The 19,893-nt window shown below is 36.0% G+C and overlaps 1 protein-coding gene across 6 annotated transcripts in view; it reads left to right on the forward strand.

The window, feature by feature from the left end:
- Positions 1–19,893, forward strand: part of ATAD2B (ATPase family AAA domain containing 2B) — a 165,482-nt gene that overhangs the window by 73,604 nt on the left and 71,985 nt on the right. For all 6 annotated transcript variants that reach the window (XM_042982418.1, XM_042982415.1, XM_042982416.1 and 3 more), the window contains 2 exons: positions 11,177–11,336; positions 17,412–17,502. In XM_042982418.1, coding sequence (XP_042838352.1) covers positions 11,177–11,336; positions 17,412–17,502 — 251 coding nt within the window. The remainder of the gene's footprint in view (positions 1–11,176; positions 11,337–17,411; positions 17,503–19,893) is intronic.

A 19,893-nucleotide genomic window follows, 5' to 3' on the forward strand; every position in this document is an offset into this window, starting at 1 on the left:
TAATAATCCTAATAACCATCATCATCCTTAAAGATTCATTGATGTAGTTACCTTCCTGATGTTCCTTGTTTTGTAGCTATCTCTGTTTCCATGTGCTATAATTCTCTTTCTGCCCACATTAAAAAAAATTTTTTTTAACGTTTATTTATTTTTGAGACAGAGAGAGACAGAGCATGAATGGGGGAGGGTTAGAGAGAGGGAGACACAGAATCTGAAACAGGCTCCAGGCTCTGAGCTGTCAGCACAGAGCCCAACGTGGGGCTCGAACTCACGGACCGCGAGATCATGACCTGAGCTGAAGTCAGCCACTTAACCGACTGAGCCACCCAGGCAGTTTTTTTTTAAATTTTTACATGTTAATTTATTTTTGAGAGAGAGCATGAGCAGGGTGTTGGGGGGGGGGGGCAGAGAGAGAGGGTGACACAAAATCCCAGAAGCGGGTACCAGGCTGTGAGGTGTCAACACAGAGCCCGGTGTGGGGCTTGAACTGAACTCACAAGCCATGAGGTCATGACCTGAGATGAAGTTGGACGCTTAACCAACTGAGTCACCCAGGTGCTCCTGCCTCCGTTTCTTACAGAGTAGGTCTGCAGGACGTAAATTGTTTCACCTTTTCCATGTCTGAAAAAGTTAACTTTTTTTAAGAAAGCAGTTCTATTTAGTTTTATTTTACATATCAGTTCACTGATATATAAATATCAATATTTAGTTTATCAATAAAACTGTAACAGTTTTTTTTAAGACTTCTTTTTTAAGTAATCTCCACATCCAGGATGGGGCTTGAACTCACAACCCTGAGATCAAGAGTCACTCACTACTGACTGAGCCAGCCAGGTGCCCCGTAACAGTTTTATATATTTTATATATAATATATATATCTATATATATATGTTATATATATATATTATATATATGTGTGTGTGTGTATATGTATATATATATATTACATTTTACATATATATATATTACATTTTTTATATATTTCATTTCAAGTATAAAATGCAGTGATTTTTTAAAGCAGCTTTTTTTTTTTTTTTTTAATTTTTTTTTAACATTTATTTATTTTTGAGACAGAGAGAGACAGAGCATGAACAGGGGAGGGTCAGAGAGAGAGGGAGACACAGAATCCGAAACAGGCTCCAGGCTCCGAGCTGTCAGCACAGAGCCCGACGCGGGGCTCGAACTCACGGACCGCGAGATCATGACCTGAGCCGAAGTCGGCCGCTTAGCCGACTGAGCCACCCAGGCGCCCCTAAAGCAGCTTTTTAAGTTCATTTATTTTGAGAGAGGGAGAGAGCACGAGAAGGGGAGGGGCAGAGAGAGAGGGGCGGGAGAATCCTAAGCAGGCCCCATGCTCAGCATGGAGCGTTATGTGGGGCTCGATCCCATGACCACAAGATCATGACCTGAGCTGAAATCAAGAGTCAGTTGGATGCTTAACTGAGCCTCTCAGGCACCCCTAAAATGCAGTGATTTTAAAAATAACTATACCAAGTGGTACAACATTTGAATAAAGCAATTTTAGAACATTTTTCTTCCCTCTGTAAGATCCACCATGTCCATTTGTAGTAAATCCTTGTTTTCCCCTCCAGCCAACCAGTAATCTAATCTCTGTCTCTATAAAATTGCCTCTTGTGAACATTTCATGTGAATGGGATCACACAGTATGTGGTCTCTTATGTCTGGTTTCTTTCAGTGAGTATGATGGTTTAGTGGAGCATCCATGATTTGCCATGTGTTGCTGTTTTTTTCCTTTTTTTTGCTGAGTAGTACCCATTGTATGGATAAGGCACACATTGGATATGTATTTAGATTGTTTCCAATTTGGGCTGTTATGAATAATGCTGCTGTGAACATTCATGTGTAAGTCTTTGTGTTCACATATATTTTCATCTCTTTTGGGTAGATACCTAGGAGTGGAATTGCTGGGCTGTGTATCTTTTTCCTCTAACTGCTTTTAATGGTTGTTTTCTGCCTTATTGCTTGTTTTGTGCAGTTTGTTTAATGATATTCCTTGGTAGCGTTTTCTCCATTTATTTTTTTTCTCATTCTTGAAATGAGCTCCTGACATATGTGAGCTTCTAGTTTTCATCATAGTTTTAATGTTTTTGGCCATTATTTCTTAAAATATTTATCTGTCTCCCTTGTTTTTGTCTTTCCTGTCCTTGTGGTCCTCCAGTTATAAGTTGCTTGATCTTGTCTCACAGTTCACTGATGATAAGTTAATTTTGACTTTTTAAAAAAAATTTTATTTTTTAACTAATCACCACGCCCAACATGGGGCTCCATCTCAACAATCCCGAGATCAAGAGTCGCATGCTTTACCTACTGAGCCGGCCAAGCACCCCTAAGTTTGCTTTAAACTATCTCTTCAGTGTTTCATTTTGGGAAGTTGCTTTGCTCTTTTAGTCAACTAATTTTTTAAAGTGTTTAATCTGTTCTTTGTCTGGTTCATTATATTTTTCATCTTACATGTTTTTATTTTGATCTCTACAGGTTCTGTGTGGGTCTGTTTTGTATCTTTTGTAGAAAAATATAAGAAACTTTTCAACATTTGGAATATCTTTATAATGACTACTTTAATGTCCTTATCTGCCAATTCTAACATCTTAGTTTGGGATTGATTTTATTTGATTAATTTTTATTATATACTGTATTTTCTGGCAATTTTATTGGATGCCAGACATAACTTTTGCCTTGTTGAGTCCTAGGTAGGATATTATAAATAAATATTCTTGAGTTTTTTGAGGGGACACCGTAACTTACTTGAAAACAGTTTGATTGGGGCGCCTGGGTGGCTCAGTTGGTTGAGCGTCCGACTTTGGCTCAGGTCATGATCTCACGGTTCGTGGGTTCGAGCCCCGCGTCGGGCTCTGTGCTGACAGCTCAGAGCCTGGAGCCTGCTTCGGATTCTGTGTCTCCCTCTCTCTCCGCCCCTCCCCTGTTCATGCTCTGTCTCTCTCTGTCTCAAAAATAAATAAAAACATTAAAAAAATAAAAAAAAAATAAAAAAAAAAAAGAAAACAGTTTGATTCTTTTGAATCGTGCTTTTAAGAGTTGTTACGTGGATTTGGAGCAGTCTTCAGTGTAGCTAACTATTCCCCACTAATGAAGGAGGGTCCTTGTGTGTATTACACACAATGACCTGTGAATCATGAGGTTTACCAATCTGGCTTCTGGGAACTGGCAATACTCCTGGTTCTTTGTGAGTATAAAATACTGTTACTTCTAGTCCTTCTGGGTGTTTTTTTCCCAAAGCTGTGAGTGATTTCTTCACATGCGTGCAATATTTAGCTGAAGTCTGGAGAGGCCCTGTGGCTATTTCTTAAGTTTTCTTTCTGTGCAGTGGTTTCTTCTCTGGTACTCTTTTTGGTGAACTCTAAGTCCTCTTGGGGTCCTTGGAATCTCAGCTTTGTCTCTTCTACTTACTGAGTCAGTCAGCTGATTCCCACCAGGATTCTATGTCCCCTACATTATAGCCTAGAAGTAGAAAGCCATTAATTGGATCATTCTTCCTGTGCTTTATATAATATATGGTTTTTCTCTTGCTGCTTTGAATATTTGCTCTATAGCTTTGGTTTTTAACAGCTTAGTGGTGATATGCCTCTCAGTATGGGCTTTCTGTTTACTCCTATTTGTGGTTATCATGTGTCTGCTAATTTGTCTTTTTTTCAATCTTTTTGTCTCTTCATCTTGTGTAATTTTTATTCATCTGTCTTCAGTCAGTCATTACTTTTTCCTTTGTCATGTCCATTTTGCTGTTTCGTCCAGCCAACACATTTTTTTTCAGAAATTATTTTTCAATTGTAGAACTTACATTTAATTATTTTTCATTATTTATATTTTTCTAGTATGATTTTCACGCATTTAAACGTATTTTGTTTTACTTCATCGAGGTTAGTGATTGTTGCTTTAAAATCCTTTTGTGTTAGCTTCTTCAACATCTGGTTTCATCTCACTGTTAGGCCTGCTTGATTTTCTTTTCTCATTGGTTCTTCATTTGTTGGGCAATTTGGATTGCATCCTGGATATTATTAATGTTAGTTTATGAAGGCTTTGTATTTTATTATTTTCCTTTTATGAGTAATATTTCCTTTGTTTTATAGATGATTTTCTGTTTTAGGCTTGAACTACAGAGCTGGCAGCTTTGGCCTCCTTTCAAATGTTTTATCTGTGGCTGGTTTCTTTGCCCTCTGCCTTTGTTTGTTAGGGGTCATTTAGAGATGTGGGCAAATAGAGTTTGGAGATGTCTTCACCTATTCTTGCTCTTGTGGGATCTCCCACACTCTTTTCTGAACTCTCAGGTTGGAAAGCTAAGGAGTTTCCCTACATCATCTTCCTCACCTGCCTCACTATACTTAGCCCTGTGCTGAAAGCCAGAGAGAGGGGGGAGCTTGCTCTCTGTATGTTCTCCTTTTCTGCAAGTGACCATGAACTTCCAACAGAGTCTCTGTATCTCTGTTTACTCACCAGTTCCTTCAAGTATATGTTTATGTATTACTATGTACAGGTTTTATAGTTATTTTCTGAAGTAGAGTAAGGGATCATCTGGCAAAGTCTTCATCCATCAAACTTGGAAGGGGAACCTTTGAGATCCAAGTATGCAGGTTTTAAGTTCTAGAGTAATTACTAATAGAAACATAATTTCTAAACTGTCAGTAAGGGGGAATAGAATAACAAAAATATCAATCCAGATGGAATGAAGAAAGGGAGGGGAATCATAGAACTAGTGTGAGAAACAGCACAACATGTAATTGTAGGTTTAAACCCAATTATATAAAAAATGACATGAAATGTAAAGGGACTAAATGTTCTTTATATTATTTAAAAAATTTTTAAAAATGTTTATTTATTTTTGAGAGAGAGACAGAGTGTCGGGAAGGGGCAGAGAGAAGAGGAAGACACAGAATCTGAAGCAGGCTCTAGGCTCTGAGCTGTCAGTGCAGAGCCCGATGCAGGACTTGAACCCATGAACTGTGAGATCGTGACCTGAGCTGAAGTCGGACGCTTAACTGACTGAGCTGCCCAGGCGCCCTAAATGTTCTTTATAAAAGACAAATTTGTCAGACTGGGGAAGACCAAAATTTGATGACATTTTGTTTATAAGAGACATATCTATGTGTAAAGAAAGATATAGAAAGATTCCAAGTAAAATTGTGGGGAAAGGCATGCAAAACCTCAGTTATGAATATTCATAGCAGTGTTATTCATAATAGCCAAAACATGGAAATAACCCGTATGTCCATCAACTGCTGGATGGATATATAAAATGTGTTATATCCATACAATGGAATGTTATTCCACTTTGAAGAGGAATGGGTGTACCCTGTACCGGTAGATGTAACATGAATGAACCTCAAAGACTTAATGCTAAGTGAAGTAATTCATACATAAGAGGTTACATGTTATATGGTTTTATTCATATAAAATGTCCATAATAGTCATTTAGTAACAATTTAGAATTTGTAATTCCCTAATGACTGTGTTTCCAAATTGTATAAAACAAAAATTGACAGATCTGCAGAGTCCAATTGACAGTCATTGTGAGAGATATGTGCCTCTGAGTAGTTAAAAGACCAAATAAGGAAAAAAAAAAAAAACAAAACGTTAATGCCCTATAGATTATTTGGACAACCTTATTTTATGATCTAGTGGGTATACTTACCTGAGACAAATATAGAATGGACACTGTTTTCAAACATACACAGGATTTATAAAAATTGATCATATATTGTGTCTTAAATCATAACTAATTTTCAAAGTTTAGTGATATACAGAATATAAGAAACAGCAAAAAGATATAAGAGAATTTTGTTTGCTGTTAAGAGCTGTTACTCTAATTCAGTGTTACTAGTAAACAAAAAATAGCAAACAATATGAACTTGAAACAAAGACGTATAGATATCAACAAATCAAAAGTTGCTTCTTTGTAAAAACTAATAAAATTAACAAACCTCTGGCATGATTGGTCAGGACAAAAAGGAGACCTTGATATGCAATATTAGGAATGCAAAATGTGATGTGTCAGATTCTTTAAGCATTAAAGGTTAAGAGGATAAAGGCATGAACTTAAGAGATAAATGTGTAAAACTTTTAGGAACAAACCTATGGGAAAATCTTCATGACTTGTATATGAATGTTCATAGCTGTTTTGATAATAGTCCCAAATTAGGAACAATCCACATGGCCATCAACATGTGACTCAGTAAACAAATTTTGGCATATCCATATAATGGAATATTGCTTAGCCATAAAAAGGAAGAAACTATTAGTAAACCAACAGTGTGGTGAATCTCAAAATAATTATGCTCAGTGAAAGAATCCGGAAAAAAAAGAGTATTTAGTGTGCGATCCCATACATATAAAATTTTAGGGAATGCAAGCTAATCTGTAAGTAAGAACACAGATCAGTTGTTGCCTGGGTATTGGATAGAGGTCAAGGAAGGGCTGTAGGGATGGATTACAAAGGGACATGAGGAAGAGCATGATGGGTAGATTACTTATTTTGAGAGTGATGGTAGTTTCACAAGTGTGTATTTACTTCAAAACTTACCCAATTGTATACTTTAAGTATGTTCAGTGTATTGTATGTCAAATATATCTTCAAAACACTTAATTAAAAAGAAAAACTTACGTAGAATAGTATGAGAAAGTTAATTGGAACCCAGTTTCACTTGTGAACATGGATATAAAACTCCTAAAGAAAATAGTAACGTGACTTCTAGGAAGCTTTAAGAAGGATAATAATACATCATGACCAAATTGATTATATTTAACATGTACAAGGTTTGTTTAACATGAGAGAAATCAATTAAGGTAAATTAATCACATTATCATATTAGTGAAAAATCATATGGTCATCTCAATAGATGTGTAAGAAATGGATGAAATTTAATATTTTTGATAAGATCATTCATCTTAGAGAATGAAGAATATAAGGTATCTATAAGAACCTATAACAAACATACTTAATGTTGAAAGATGAAAACTTTTAATATGAGGTATTATAAGCATGGCTGCAGTGAACAATTCTGATCAACAGTGTACACTGATCCCAGTTAGTGTAGTCTGGCAAGAAAAAACAATACAAAGGTGTGTGTATTGAAGAGGAGTAAACAATACTGTTGTCATTGTAGGTGATATAATTATGCATGTGGAAATTCCAAAGCTGTCTCTAGATAACTTCTTTTTTAAAAACATTTTTAAACTTTATTCATTTTTGAGAGACAGAGAGAGACAGCATGAGTGGGGGAGGGGCAGAGAGAGAGGGAGACGCAGAATCCAAAGCAGGCTCCAGGTTCTGAGCTGTTAGCACAGAGCCCAACGTGGGACTTGAAATCACGGACCATGAGATCATGATCCAAGCTGAAGTCAGATGCTTAACTGACTGAGCCACCCAGGCACCCCCAGATAACTTCTTAAGTATAGTAATGAGCATCTTGCAACATTAAACCAATCATTATAGAGAATTTTGTTTTTCTGTGTACCAATTTTCTGCATAAAAATGCAAAATTACTATTTATAAACTCACTTAGAATAGAAGATACCGGGAATAAATTAAGTTCCATGTACAGTTTTGGGGGGAAGAATAAAACTTGGTTCAGAAACATTAAAGGAAAATAAAATAAATGGAGAGAAATACCATTACATAAGTTGGAAGACTGGATATTTAAAAGTTGTTTGTTCTTCCATATTTATCAATAGATTCAGTATAATCCTGTTCAGAATCAACTTTTTTGGGGCGGGACTTGACAAAATGATTCTGGAATTTGTATGGAAATAAAAAGGACTAAGAATAGTGAAGACTTTTGTGGAAGAACAAGGTGGGAGTATTTGCTCTACTGGTTATTAAGGCCTCTTAGGATTAAGATGATTTGATGTTGGTAGAAGTCTTGATAAATAGACTGATGGAAAAGAGCCAGAGCCATATATAAATCTACACATATATAGATGCTTGATTTATAATAAAAGAGACAGTGCAATACTATTGGGAAAGGATGACCTTTTCAATAAATAATGCTGGGAGAATTGGGTATCTGGTGAAAAAATTGGATCCCTCTTCATACCATACAAAACAATTCCAGTTCATTTTATTTAGATCCATATTTAAATTACAAAAATGCTTTTAGAAGATAATGTAGGAGAAGGGTTAGGGCAGGCAGGTAGGCCTCAAATATAGTATAAAGTAGTTTGGACTTTATTTTGAACGTAATAGGGGTTACTAGAGGATTTTGATCCAAGGGCTGGTCATTTGATTTTTTTTTTTTTAAAGAAGACAACTGTTGGTAGAATCTAAGCTAAGTTATAATTCTGTTTCTGGCCATGTTTAAGACTTTGTCTTCTGAAAATCCTTGTAGAAAACACTTAAAATGTTGATAAATCTTAAACACTTGACATGCCTATCTGTGATTGGAATGTGCTAAGGAAAAATTTGAGGTAATAAATATGAACTTAGGCTTCAGGATGCTTATTGCACTCTTTATATCTGAAGTGAAACACTTAGGTCATTAATTTTCTCTTATTTAATTAGAAAAGAACAAGCACAGGGTGCCTGGGTAGGTCTTATTGTCAAAACTGGATAGTAGGTGGAGACCAAGGATGCTGTTAAACATTGCATAATGCACAGGGCAGTCTTTCAGAATAAAGAATTATCCAGTCTAGGGGCGCCTGGGTGGCTCAGTAGGTTAAGTGTCTGACTTCAGCTCAGGTCATAATCTCAGGGTTTGTGAGTTCGAGTCCCACATCGGGCTCTGTGCTGACAGCTCAGAGCCTTGAGCCTGCTTCAGAGTCTGTGTCTCCCTCCCTTTCTGCCCCTCTCCTGTTCAGGCTCTGTCTCTCTCTGAAAAATTAATAAACATTAAAAAAAGAAAAAAAAGAAAAGAACAAGCACAAATCCTCTATATGCATGTACACTGGATCTCTAGCATTTTGGTTCCATTTATAGTTTTGAGAAACATTTAGAACAGTTTATTTGGGAGTGAGAATGATTTCTTTAACATGTTGAGCATATTGGAGAAGTTATTTCTGGCAGGTATTAGCAGTAAGAGTAAAGGATATAAATGAGAACAGTTGGGAAACACTAGGAAGACCTTTGTTACTAGAACTGATTTTTGTTATAATTAGACATGTAACAAATTTATTCAGAAATGTTTAAGTCATAGTTTCAAAAACTACTCTAAAATATGCACAAGATTATTTTGAGTTGAACTTAGTTAAAATAGTAGCCATTGTAAAGAAATTGTCTGAAAGGATAATAGTAATGCACATGTAATTCTTTCTTTTTAATGTTAATTCATTTATTTTTGAGGGAGAGAGAGCACAAGCAAGGGAGGGGAGAGAGAGAGAGACACACACACACACACACACACACACACACACACACACACACACACACACACACACACACACACAGAATCCGAGCTGTTTGCTCTGAGCTGTCAGCACAGAGCCCAACCCGCGGCTCGAACCCATGAACTGCAAGATCATGACCTGAGCAGAAGTCAGACACTTAACCGACTGAGCCACCCAGGCACCCCTAATGCACATGTAATTCTATAGGAACTCTAAACATCATATAAATTGTCAGATATAACCCCTCCCCCCAGATTGCTATATATTAAAACAGACTTTTAGATTTTTTTTTGAGATTTTTATATTTATTTTAATTAACTAATTTTTAGTAATCTCTATACCCAATGTAGGCTCAAACTCATGACCCCTAAGATGAGTCACATCCTCTACTAACTGAGCCAGCCAGGCACCCCTGTATTTCTTTTTAAAAACAGCTTTATTGAGATACTGTTCATATATCATACAGTTCAGTCACTTAAACCACATGTTCAGTAGCTTTCAATATATTTCTAGAGTTGTGTAACTGTCACCGTAACTAATTTTAGAACATTTTCATCTTCCCAGAAAGAAAGAAACCTTTTAATCTTTACCCATAACTCTCCAATCTCCTCTTCATCCCCCACTAAACCCTAGGCAACCACTAATATACTTTGTATTTCTGTATATTTGCCTATTGGATATTTCATATAAATGGAATCATACAATATGGGGACTTTTGTGACTGGCTGTTTTCAGTTAACTCAATGTTGTCAAGGTTCATCTGTATCATAGCATCTATCAGTTCTTCATTTGTTTTTATTGACAAATTCTATTTTATTGTATTGATACACCACATTTATTTATCTGTTGATGGGCATTTGAGTTATTTCTGCCTCTTAGTTATTATGAATACTGCTGTGAACATTTTGGTACAAGTTTTTTTTAGACATTGCTGGATCATATGATCACTCTATGTTTAATAGTTGAGGGAACTGTCAGACTTTTCAAAGGAGGCACACCATTTTACATTTCCATCAAGCACTGTGTGAATGTTCCAATTTCTCCCCATCCTTGCCAACATTTACTATTATCTGTCTTTTTTATTATAATCATGCTGGGGGTTCAAAGTGGTACCTCATTTGGTTTTGATTTGCATGTCCCTAATGATGGGCCCTTTGTAAATCTTCTGTGGAGAAATGTCTATTTAAATCTTTTGACTTAAAAAAAAGTTTTTTTTAAGTTTGTTTATTTTGAGAGAGAGAGATTGAGAGCACAAGTGGGGGAAGGTCAGAGAGAAGCAGAGACAGAAATGAGAGCAGGCTCTGCAACATCAGTGCAGAGCCTGATGCGGGACCTGAACTCACGAACTGTGAGATCATGACCTGAGCCGAGATCAAGAGTCAGATGCTTAACTGACTGCCATGCAGGCACCCCTTTTTTAACTATTTTTAAGTTGGGTTAATTTTCTTTTTATTATTGAGTTGTAATTGTTCTTTGTATATTCTGGACCTTAGACCCTTATCAAGTATATAATTTGCAAAAATTTTCTCCTATTCTTTAGGTTGCCTTTTCAGTTTTCTTGATAGTGCCCTTTGAAGCAGAAAAATTATTAATTCTGATGGAATCCTTATCTCTTTTATTGTTCTTTGTTTGCTTTATGTGTCTATTAATGAATTGTTTGAATACTTTTAAAAATAATTTCTGTGCATTATTTTGCGTTAAGATTTATTCATGCTATAATTTTATTAGCATTTAAGACTGATAAAGTGTAGTATAAGCAGCAGTTTTTACAGTTTTTTTCTTTCCTTTTTTTAATTTATCATTTTGTCTGAAACTTTTGTTACAGCTCTATAGTATCAACCCTCCTTGCTCTTATGGATGGATTAGATAACAGGGGTGAAATTGTTGTTATTGGTGCTACAAACAGACTTGATTCTATAGATCCTGCTCTCAGGAGACCGGGTCGTTTTGACCGAGAATTCCTTTTCAACCTGCCTGATCAAAAGGTAAGTTTTTGTTTTCAGTGTGTTAAGATTTATTTGTGATCCATTTATCAACCATGTATGTACTGTGAGAGTGATATTTTATGAATTTTCATTTCTAAAATTTTGTGCTTACGAAATATCTTAGGTTAATTCTCAGAAAAAGCTTGTAATTATTAAATAATTTAGTCTATTTCTATTAATAATTATTCAGGAAAACTCTTGATTAGGTTACTAAAATGCTTACTTTAGTTCACCAGATTGTAGTAATTATCTTGGATGGCAGGTTATATGTCTCCAGTTAGCCAAAATAGCTTTGTTCCCATAAAAATAATGTTTTTAGAATATTAGTGAGCTTATAAATAAGAACCCAATGTGCAAATTTTCATAGAAATGACCATAACATCATATTTAATTTAGAGCAGCAAAAATTATTCATTTCAGTGTATTTTTTTTTAAAAAGAATGTATAATTACACAATGTATAGTCATTGTGTAAAATGTTAATATATTATACAAGTTTTTCCCCTAATTCTGCTTGATATTTTTATTATTCTTGGTTTGGACCAGTTTATTCATTGACTTGTCTTTTCACGAGGATCTCAAGTTTGAGAGGGAGAGATATATGTAGAGAAGATACTATATTTAACAATATTTTCTATGTAATTTAACATTTTAAGCATAATTAAAACATTTATAACATATATCCATACAAATATAACCTAAGGAAAGAAGATGCTATTTATGAATATATAATATACACACATGCACATTTGTAATTGTTGCATAGCTTTGATTTAGATCTCCATGTAAAATGCCTGGTTTACATACATAGATGTGAAATGCTGTGATTAGTAGGACAGTGTAGAAGATTATGGGGAAATGAAGGCAATGGTGCTGTTGTGTAGGACAGTTAATACTTCAGTTTGAAATCGGTCTACACATCCACATTTGTAGTTGTCTCAGTTTTGGACTATCTAACTTAGAGGCTTTACTTTGGTACTGAATTTACCTGACTTTGTCAGGATAGGAAACATAGAATATACAGCATTTTCATTACCCAAGTGCAGCTTCCAGGACTGTATCAATGTGTAGAGGTGTGCTTTGTTGTGGGGACAAGGGTAGAAGTGGGAACAGTCTATTTCAGCACGGGGAAGCACCAGTTATCTTTGTTTGGGACAACTTCAGTCCAAGCACAGCTTTTAGGGTCTAGCATACGAGGAGAGTGTGTTTAGTTCTAAGAGACACAGTCTGTGTTCATTTTAGCACAGGAAAGCCATTATCTGAATTAAATGATTATCTTCTATATTGCCCTAGTCATGTGGACCTCAGTCATGTATGCCGTTCACAATCCTCACAATTAATGTACAATCCACACAAAAACAATAAAGAAGGTGTAAAACAGCACTGTCCAATTGAATTTTCTCTAATGATTGAAATGTTCTGTGTTTGCATTGTCCATTAAGCAGTGTCCAGTATGGTAGCCACTAGCCACATGTGGCTCTTGAGCTCTTTAAATGTCACTTGTGTGACTAAGGAACTGATTTTAAATTTTCTTTAAATATTTAAATAAAATAGCATTTGTGGTTAGTGGCTTACCATATTGTACGGCATGGATCTCAACATAGTTTTCCATGTTATTTTAACTGTCTACGTTTCAAGGAAACTGCTTTGAGACCTAAACCTAAGATTATTTTTCTTGGACTGTGTCTATGGAAAAGGCCTGAACTAGCTTTTTTTTTTTGCTTAGATAATAAAGTCATGAGATTATCAAGATTAGATGAGATTATCAAATCCTCTGTCCTAGGGAACAGTCAGTAAGGTAAGAGGAAAACTATGTAAGTGGATTCTGGAAGCCAAGTGAAGAAGTGTAACAATGAGTATATGACTAACTTTGTCAGATGTTGCTAAATTAACTCAGATGAGGACAGAAAATTGGCCATTGTATTTATCATTATGCTGGTCATTGGTGAACCTGATGGGAGCAAGTTGATTTAGTGGTGGGTGCAAAAAAGTTTGTCTGGAGTATGGTTAGCTTAAGAGAGAACAGGAGGGGAGGAACTGGAGACAGTTAATGAAGGTAAGTCTTTCAAAGAGTTTTGCTGCACAAGGATACAAAGGATTGAGGTAAGGTGATAGATGTTGAGGGGATTGGAGGCAAGAGAACCTATGTTCTTAAAAAAGCTGAGACAGTTATTCCGTAGAGAAGGAAATTTTGGTGATGAAATTGAGAAAGAATTACCATTCTTTTTTTTTTGTCCTTAATAGGCAAGAGGGGGGATAGTATTTACTATAGGAGTGGTGAGAATGACTTTACATAGGATTTAGATAGTTCGTCTCTGATACTAGGGAGAAGACAGAATATTATGGGTACATATGCTGACAGGTGGATCCAGTTGCTGTGGAGAGTCTTTGGAACTTCTATTTTGACTGCTTCGGTTTTCTTAGTGACTTAGCAAGCAAGGTCTGAATGAGAAGCTGAGTGTGCAGACAGAGAAACTGAACTAGTCTGCTAGGAGATAGGCCTAATGAATGGCTTAGGGAAGGATTGAGAGGAGTGTTAAGGTTCCATTTGGCCATTAGTTTAAAGCAATAACCAGTCAATGTCTCATGTTAGTCCTGTAGTTTGAGCGGTGGAATATCATGACCCCTGTTGTTTGACCAACTATTATAAAAAAAAAAAAAAGTAAAAGTAAGCTCTGGTTCTTCCAAATTTTACTAATTTTGTTAACCCTTTATTAGCAAAAAATAACACATATCTTCTTGAAGCAGTGATGCTTTTTAATTTCTTTTGTTTCTTTTTATTACCACCAACACTTAATGATTATTGTTATGTGTTATGTGGGTATTTATGAATCCTGAAAAATAAGAGCTTGAATATGGCTTTGAATCTTTCTTTTTTAATTTGAGAGAGAGAGAGGGAGAGAGAGATGGAGCACATGTGTATGTGCAAGCAGGAGAAGGGTAGAGGAAGAGAGAGAGAGAGGGAGGGAAGAAGGGAGGGAAAGAAAGACAGAGAGAGAGAAATCCCAAGCAGGCTCCATGCCCAGTGCAGAGCCTGACGTGGGGCTCAGTCCCATGACCCTGGGATCACGACCTGAGCTAAAATCAAGAGTTGGATGCTCAGTTGACAGGCGCCCCTGACTTTGACTTTTTAATAGTAGAGGAAGCTACTTTCTAGTAGGGGAAGCCATATAACTTATATATACGGAGGGAGAGAGAGTTAAAGTGCATAATGAAGCATTTCTAATTTAGTTAATTTCATCTTCTATTTCTTGTTTTTATGATAAAGAATGGAGACTCTGGTTGATTATATAGAGAAAGAGCAAGGCACTAAATGTTTTAGCGACCTGACAATAACTTTTGACCTTAAGTAATTAATTTCATTTCTCTAAATCTTTACTTATTTTGTAAAATGACAGGGTAAGAATAGATATTTTTCAAGGTATCTTCCAGCTTAATTTTTTTTTTTTAATGTTTGTTTATTTTTGGGAGACAGGGACCGAGAGACAGACAGAGTGTGAGCAGGGAAGGGTCAGAGAGAGAGGGAGACACAGAGTCTGAAGCAGGCTCCAGGCTTTGAGCTGTCAGCACAGAGCCTGACGCAGGGCTCGAACTCACAAACTGTGAGATCATGACCTGAGCTGAAGTCAGATGCTTAACCAACTGAGCCACCCAGGCACCCCTTAAATTTGTTTTTTTGATGTGCTTCTCATTCTATGAGGGTCTTCACTAAGTGGTACCTGTGCTGCTAATGAGGTAAAATAGATTCTTGATGTCATCTTCTAGAGAATATAAGCTCTCAGGATGACATTCTTTTTGGATCTTGATTTTATACTTTTTTTGGTATCTATTCAGGCAGATACTTTGAGTTCGAAGAAAATAAATGTCACATCATTGCTTTAATTTTGGTAGCTGAACACCTAACTTAGAACTTGGAATTAGAGCAATAGCGAGTGATATCAAATTTTACCAACTTTTTATTTTTCATTTATTTAAAAAAATTTTTTTAATGTTTATTTTTGAGAAAGAGAGACAGAGCATGAGTGGGCGAGGGGTAGAGAGAGAGAGAGAGGGAGACACAGAATCTGAAGCAGACCCCAGGCTCTGAGCTTTCAGCACGGAGCCCAATGTGGGCCTTGAGCTCATGGACCGTGAGATCATGACCTGAGCTGAAGTCGGCTGCTCAACCATCTGAGCCACCCAGGCGCCCCTTTTATCAACTTTTTAAACAAAATTTTAATGTGTATTTATTTATTTATTTATTTATTTATCTATCTATTTATTTATTTATTTAGAGAGAGAGAGGAGGGGGAGGGTCAGAGAGAGAGAGAGGAGAGAGAATTCCAAGCAGGCCCTGTGCTATCAGCCCTATGCGGGGCTCAATCCCACAAACCAGGAGTTCATGACCTGAGCTGAAACCAAGAGTCGGATGCTTAACTGACTGAGCAACCCAGGTGACCATCAACTTAGCTTGATGACTTTGAAGTCCTTCTTGTTCTGGTGCTGGACCCCAAATTCCTCATCAAGCCAATAAAATTATCCTCTTGGTTATAATTTGCTTTTTCATAGTCTTTAAGAAGCTCAAGTAGCAGTGTTGAAGGAACAAGTGTATTCAAGTTTTACAAAGTGTTGTTTTTTCCTTGAAAGAAGGCAAATGTGAAAGTAAAATTCTGATATGCCTCTTCATGATGGTAATATCAGCTGATTATGGATTCTTACTACTTCAGTTTCTTTTTGACTGTGGAAGAAGAAGACATTTCATTTAATTTGAAACCAAGATGTTAAAATTTTGATTGTACTATATAGTCAGATTTAAGGTAGAGAATGCTATTTTGAAAAAAAAAATCAAGGTAGAATTGCTCAAACATTTGACTTTTTAAAATGAATTATATTAATATTTACTGAAATACTACCTTGTTATATATTAAATGCCAAAATATCAACTAACCTACAAGATAATGATATGCATTATATTTCTTTAGTTCATTGAAAACTTTTTCAATTGAAAACTTTTTTTCAAGTTTTAAATTGTTGTTTACTTCATTGGCAGTCATAATACCTCATGCATGTGATAGAACCAAACGTTCTGTGAAATCTGAATCTGTAGTTTCAAAGTTATCCCTGACTGGGGTGCCTAGCTGGCTCAGTCAGTAGAGCTTGTGACTCTTGATCTCAGGGTTGTGAGTTCAAGCCCCATGTTAGGCATAGAGCCTACCTAAAAAGAAAAAACAAACCAAAAAACGAAAAACAAAAATAAGTTAGCTCTGAGTAACGTATGCAATTGTTGAATCATTATGTTGTACATTTTAAACTATTACAACACTGTACAATTATAATTATATTTCAGTAAAAGATTGTAAATGTTATAATACATTAAAGTGTTTTTTATATGTATTTAGATGGTAAAAATGATCTGATGTAAAATATTGAAACTTAGTTTTGAATCTAGTCCTAGATGAGTCAAGATCAGTCACTTAGTCACATGTGCCACTAGTCGATTCCTTCACCTCTCAGAATATTAAATATCTTGGTTTGCTAAACAGAGACATGATCTCTACCACATATTATTGTATTGTTATTATGGAAAATTAGAGCTGACGTGGATGTCATGGTATTGAAATGTCTTTTAAAATAAATAGTTGCTGGAGCGCCTGGGTGGCTCAGTTGGTTAAGTGTCTGACTCTTGATACCAGCTCAAGTGGTGATCTCTACGGTTCATGGGATTGAGCCCCGCTTCAGCCTTTAGGCTGGCAGTGTGGAGCCTGCTGGGGATTCATTCATTCATATTCTCTCTCTCTCTCTCTCTCTCTCTCTCTCTGTCTCTGTCTCTGTCTCTCTCCCTCTCTCTCTCTGTCTCTCTCCCCCTCTCCCTCCTTCTTCCTCCCTCTCCCTGTGTCCCTGTCAGTCCCCCTCTCCCCCTGCAAACCACCTGCAAGTCCTCTCTCCCCCTTTTCAAAATAAATAAATAAATAAACTTAAAAAAAAAACCCAAAAAACAACAGTTGTTTTTCTGGGGTATGGTTAGTGCATAAATTTGTTCCAGCTAATACACTTGAGAGGTTGGTGATATTTTATTTATTTGTACTGTTTTTCTTAGGCAAGAAAACACATTTTACAGATCCATACCAGGGATTGGAATCCAAAATTATCAGATGCTTTTTTAGGTGAATTGGCCGAAAAATGTGTTGGTGAGTGCTATTATTTGAATTCTTTCATTGTTACTGTTTGTTCTGCTGGCCCTTTCCCTTTATGTTTGGAATGCGAATGAATATAGTTATGTCTGTGTGCAATAGATGGCTGACTTTGCCTTTAAATGTAACACTTATTTTGAACATTTCACCTGAAGTTTGAACACTTCTTAATTACAATTTTAGCTGCCATTAGGTGTTTGATTATTAACAAAGCTAGTAGTAATATGTTTTCATTGAGTGCTGGATTTCCATGATATTACTGCATTGTGTCCTTTTAGGAATTGTTCTCTCTCAGAAATTTTACTAAGAAAAATAAGCTTAACCTTGAGACATAAAGGTCCATGTCAAAGGCAGGACTACAGTCTTTTACTTTGCAGATTGATTACCTGATGGGCTCATCTTCATGCCTGTGGTCTAGAAAGAAGTTGAGTGAGAGGAGTCTTCAAAGAAAATACTTACTGGCATCTGCTAGTATTTCTCAAAATACAAAACTGTCCAATTTAATGTTATATTATTCACAGAGTGGAAGATCCTCCCCACAGAGTGAATGAATACAACTGTCCTAAAAGGATATAGTGAGAGTATTTTATGTACATACATGATCATACATAGGAGATGGAATTCAAGGGTTTTGGAATTCAGGGTTTTGGCTCTAATTAGGTCTGAAATAAAACTGAATACAGTATTAAACAACTGAATATACACCCCGGTATTTCCCCTTCATTCTTTTTCTGTCTTTTGTCTATTTTCTTCTTATTCTCTCACAAACAAAAATTAAAAAATCTTTCTCCATGAACTTTTTAAGCATTATGAAAAAACCCCCAAATAAGTTCACTAACTATCAGCAGTCTACTTGGGAAAACTTTAAAGTTACCAAAACCAGAAAGAGTAACTTAGTTAAAAAATCATTGTGATCCACCATCAAATATTAAAACTTAAATAGAACATTAGTCCATTCAGTTAGCTACATCCGAATTATCCTCTTCATCCACAGGGACCTCCATCTCCGAAGCAGCATACCTCAACTTTTGAACCACAAAGACCTCGACATCTTCTGGTGAGGAGAAAACGTAAATCTCTCCAGCACTACTCCAGTTTAAGCTTTGCCTGGTATAAGAGAGCATGCGCCAAACCCATTTCATGTAAATTTGGCTTGACCTTTGCAAAGCCTTGTGCTGCTTTATGGGAGAGGGTGGTATTTGGTACAAAATCCAGTCTTTTCCCTTTTTGAAATTTGCCCCCTTTTATTTCCTGCTACTTTTAGGATATTATTTTATTAGAGTACGGATCAGACTGGGAAATCTTTGTGGATTCTTCTGTGAATCTGTCACAGAATATCCTTAACTGAAATAAGCAGAAGTCTTCAAATAATTTTGGAAATTCCCTAAAAGATAGGTATTTTAAAATTACTTGCTATTACCCTATTTACCATCTGAAAGATTACACTCTAGTTCCTCATCCTAAATATTAGAATCCCAGTTTCCCTTTTCATTTCCAAAGGTCACAACTTCTCATTATTCCAAGTGATTTATTTTAGCTTTAAAAGTCAGATTCTTAAGTTTAAACATTTTTGAGACGTAATTTCTTATAGGACTAAAAAATTTCTCTTGCCTTTTGGGGATGGTGGTGGCGGTGGTGGTGGTTTAGAAGAATCTGCTTTTATGGATATACACCATTTTCTTCCTGGAGAGTGACATAAAAATCCATTATAATTAAATGACTTCTGTTTTTGATTTTGACATTTATTCCATTTAAGAAGCCAGTTTCACATAAAAAATTGCAGGTCTTCAAACAGGAACAGAATAGTAGTAAGTTTTAAATTCATTATGAACTTAGCATTTTCTGTATCCCAAACATGTTTTGACATGTATGGGTTAAGTCCAGTAAAATATATGCCTAACAAAAAGAGTATGTAGTCTTGATGAAAAACTGTAGAGACAACTGACCTCTTGTAGAGGTTATGGATTTGGTAACTTTTACCTTGAAATAAATTCCCGAGTACTTGGGGGTGTTTGCATGCATAATAGGTGTGATTTTTTTAAAGTAGTCCTCACATAATTTCGGTGTCCAGATCACATGCATGAATAGTAGGAGCTTAAGGTTATGGGGACCTCAAACCTAATCATATTTCTCTATTTATTTTCACTGAGAGGGCCAAAACAATGAAAGTTTATCAGTGAGGGGTCTATCTTGTGGACCTTTGTTATGTTTGATGTTTTACTTAAACAGTAACTTCCTAAAATTTTATTATTACCCTTGTCTAGTCTATAACCTATTTAATAGCTTGTATTTTTAGTTTTTCAGACAAATTCCATTTCAGTGGCAATATTTAAGAATGCTTTTTCTTGGGGTGCCTCGCTGGCTCAGTTGTTAGCGCATGAGACTCTT

Source organism: Panthera tigris, chromosome A3 (genome assembly GCF_018350195.1).
Source record: "Panthera tigris isolate Pti1 chromosome A3, P.tigris_Pti1_mat1.1, whole genome shotgun sequence".
NCBI lineage: Eukaryota > Metazoa > Chordata > Mammalia > Carnivora > Felidae > Panthera > Panthera tigris.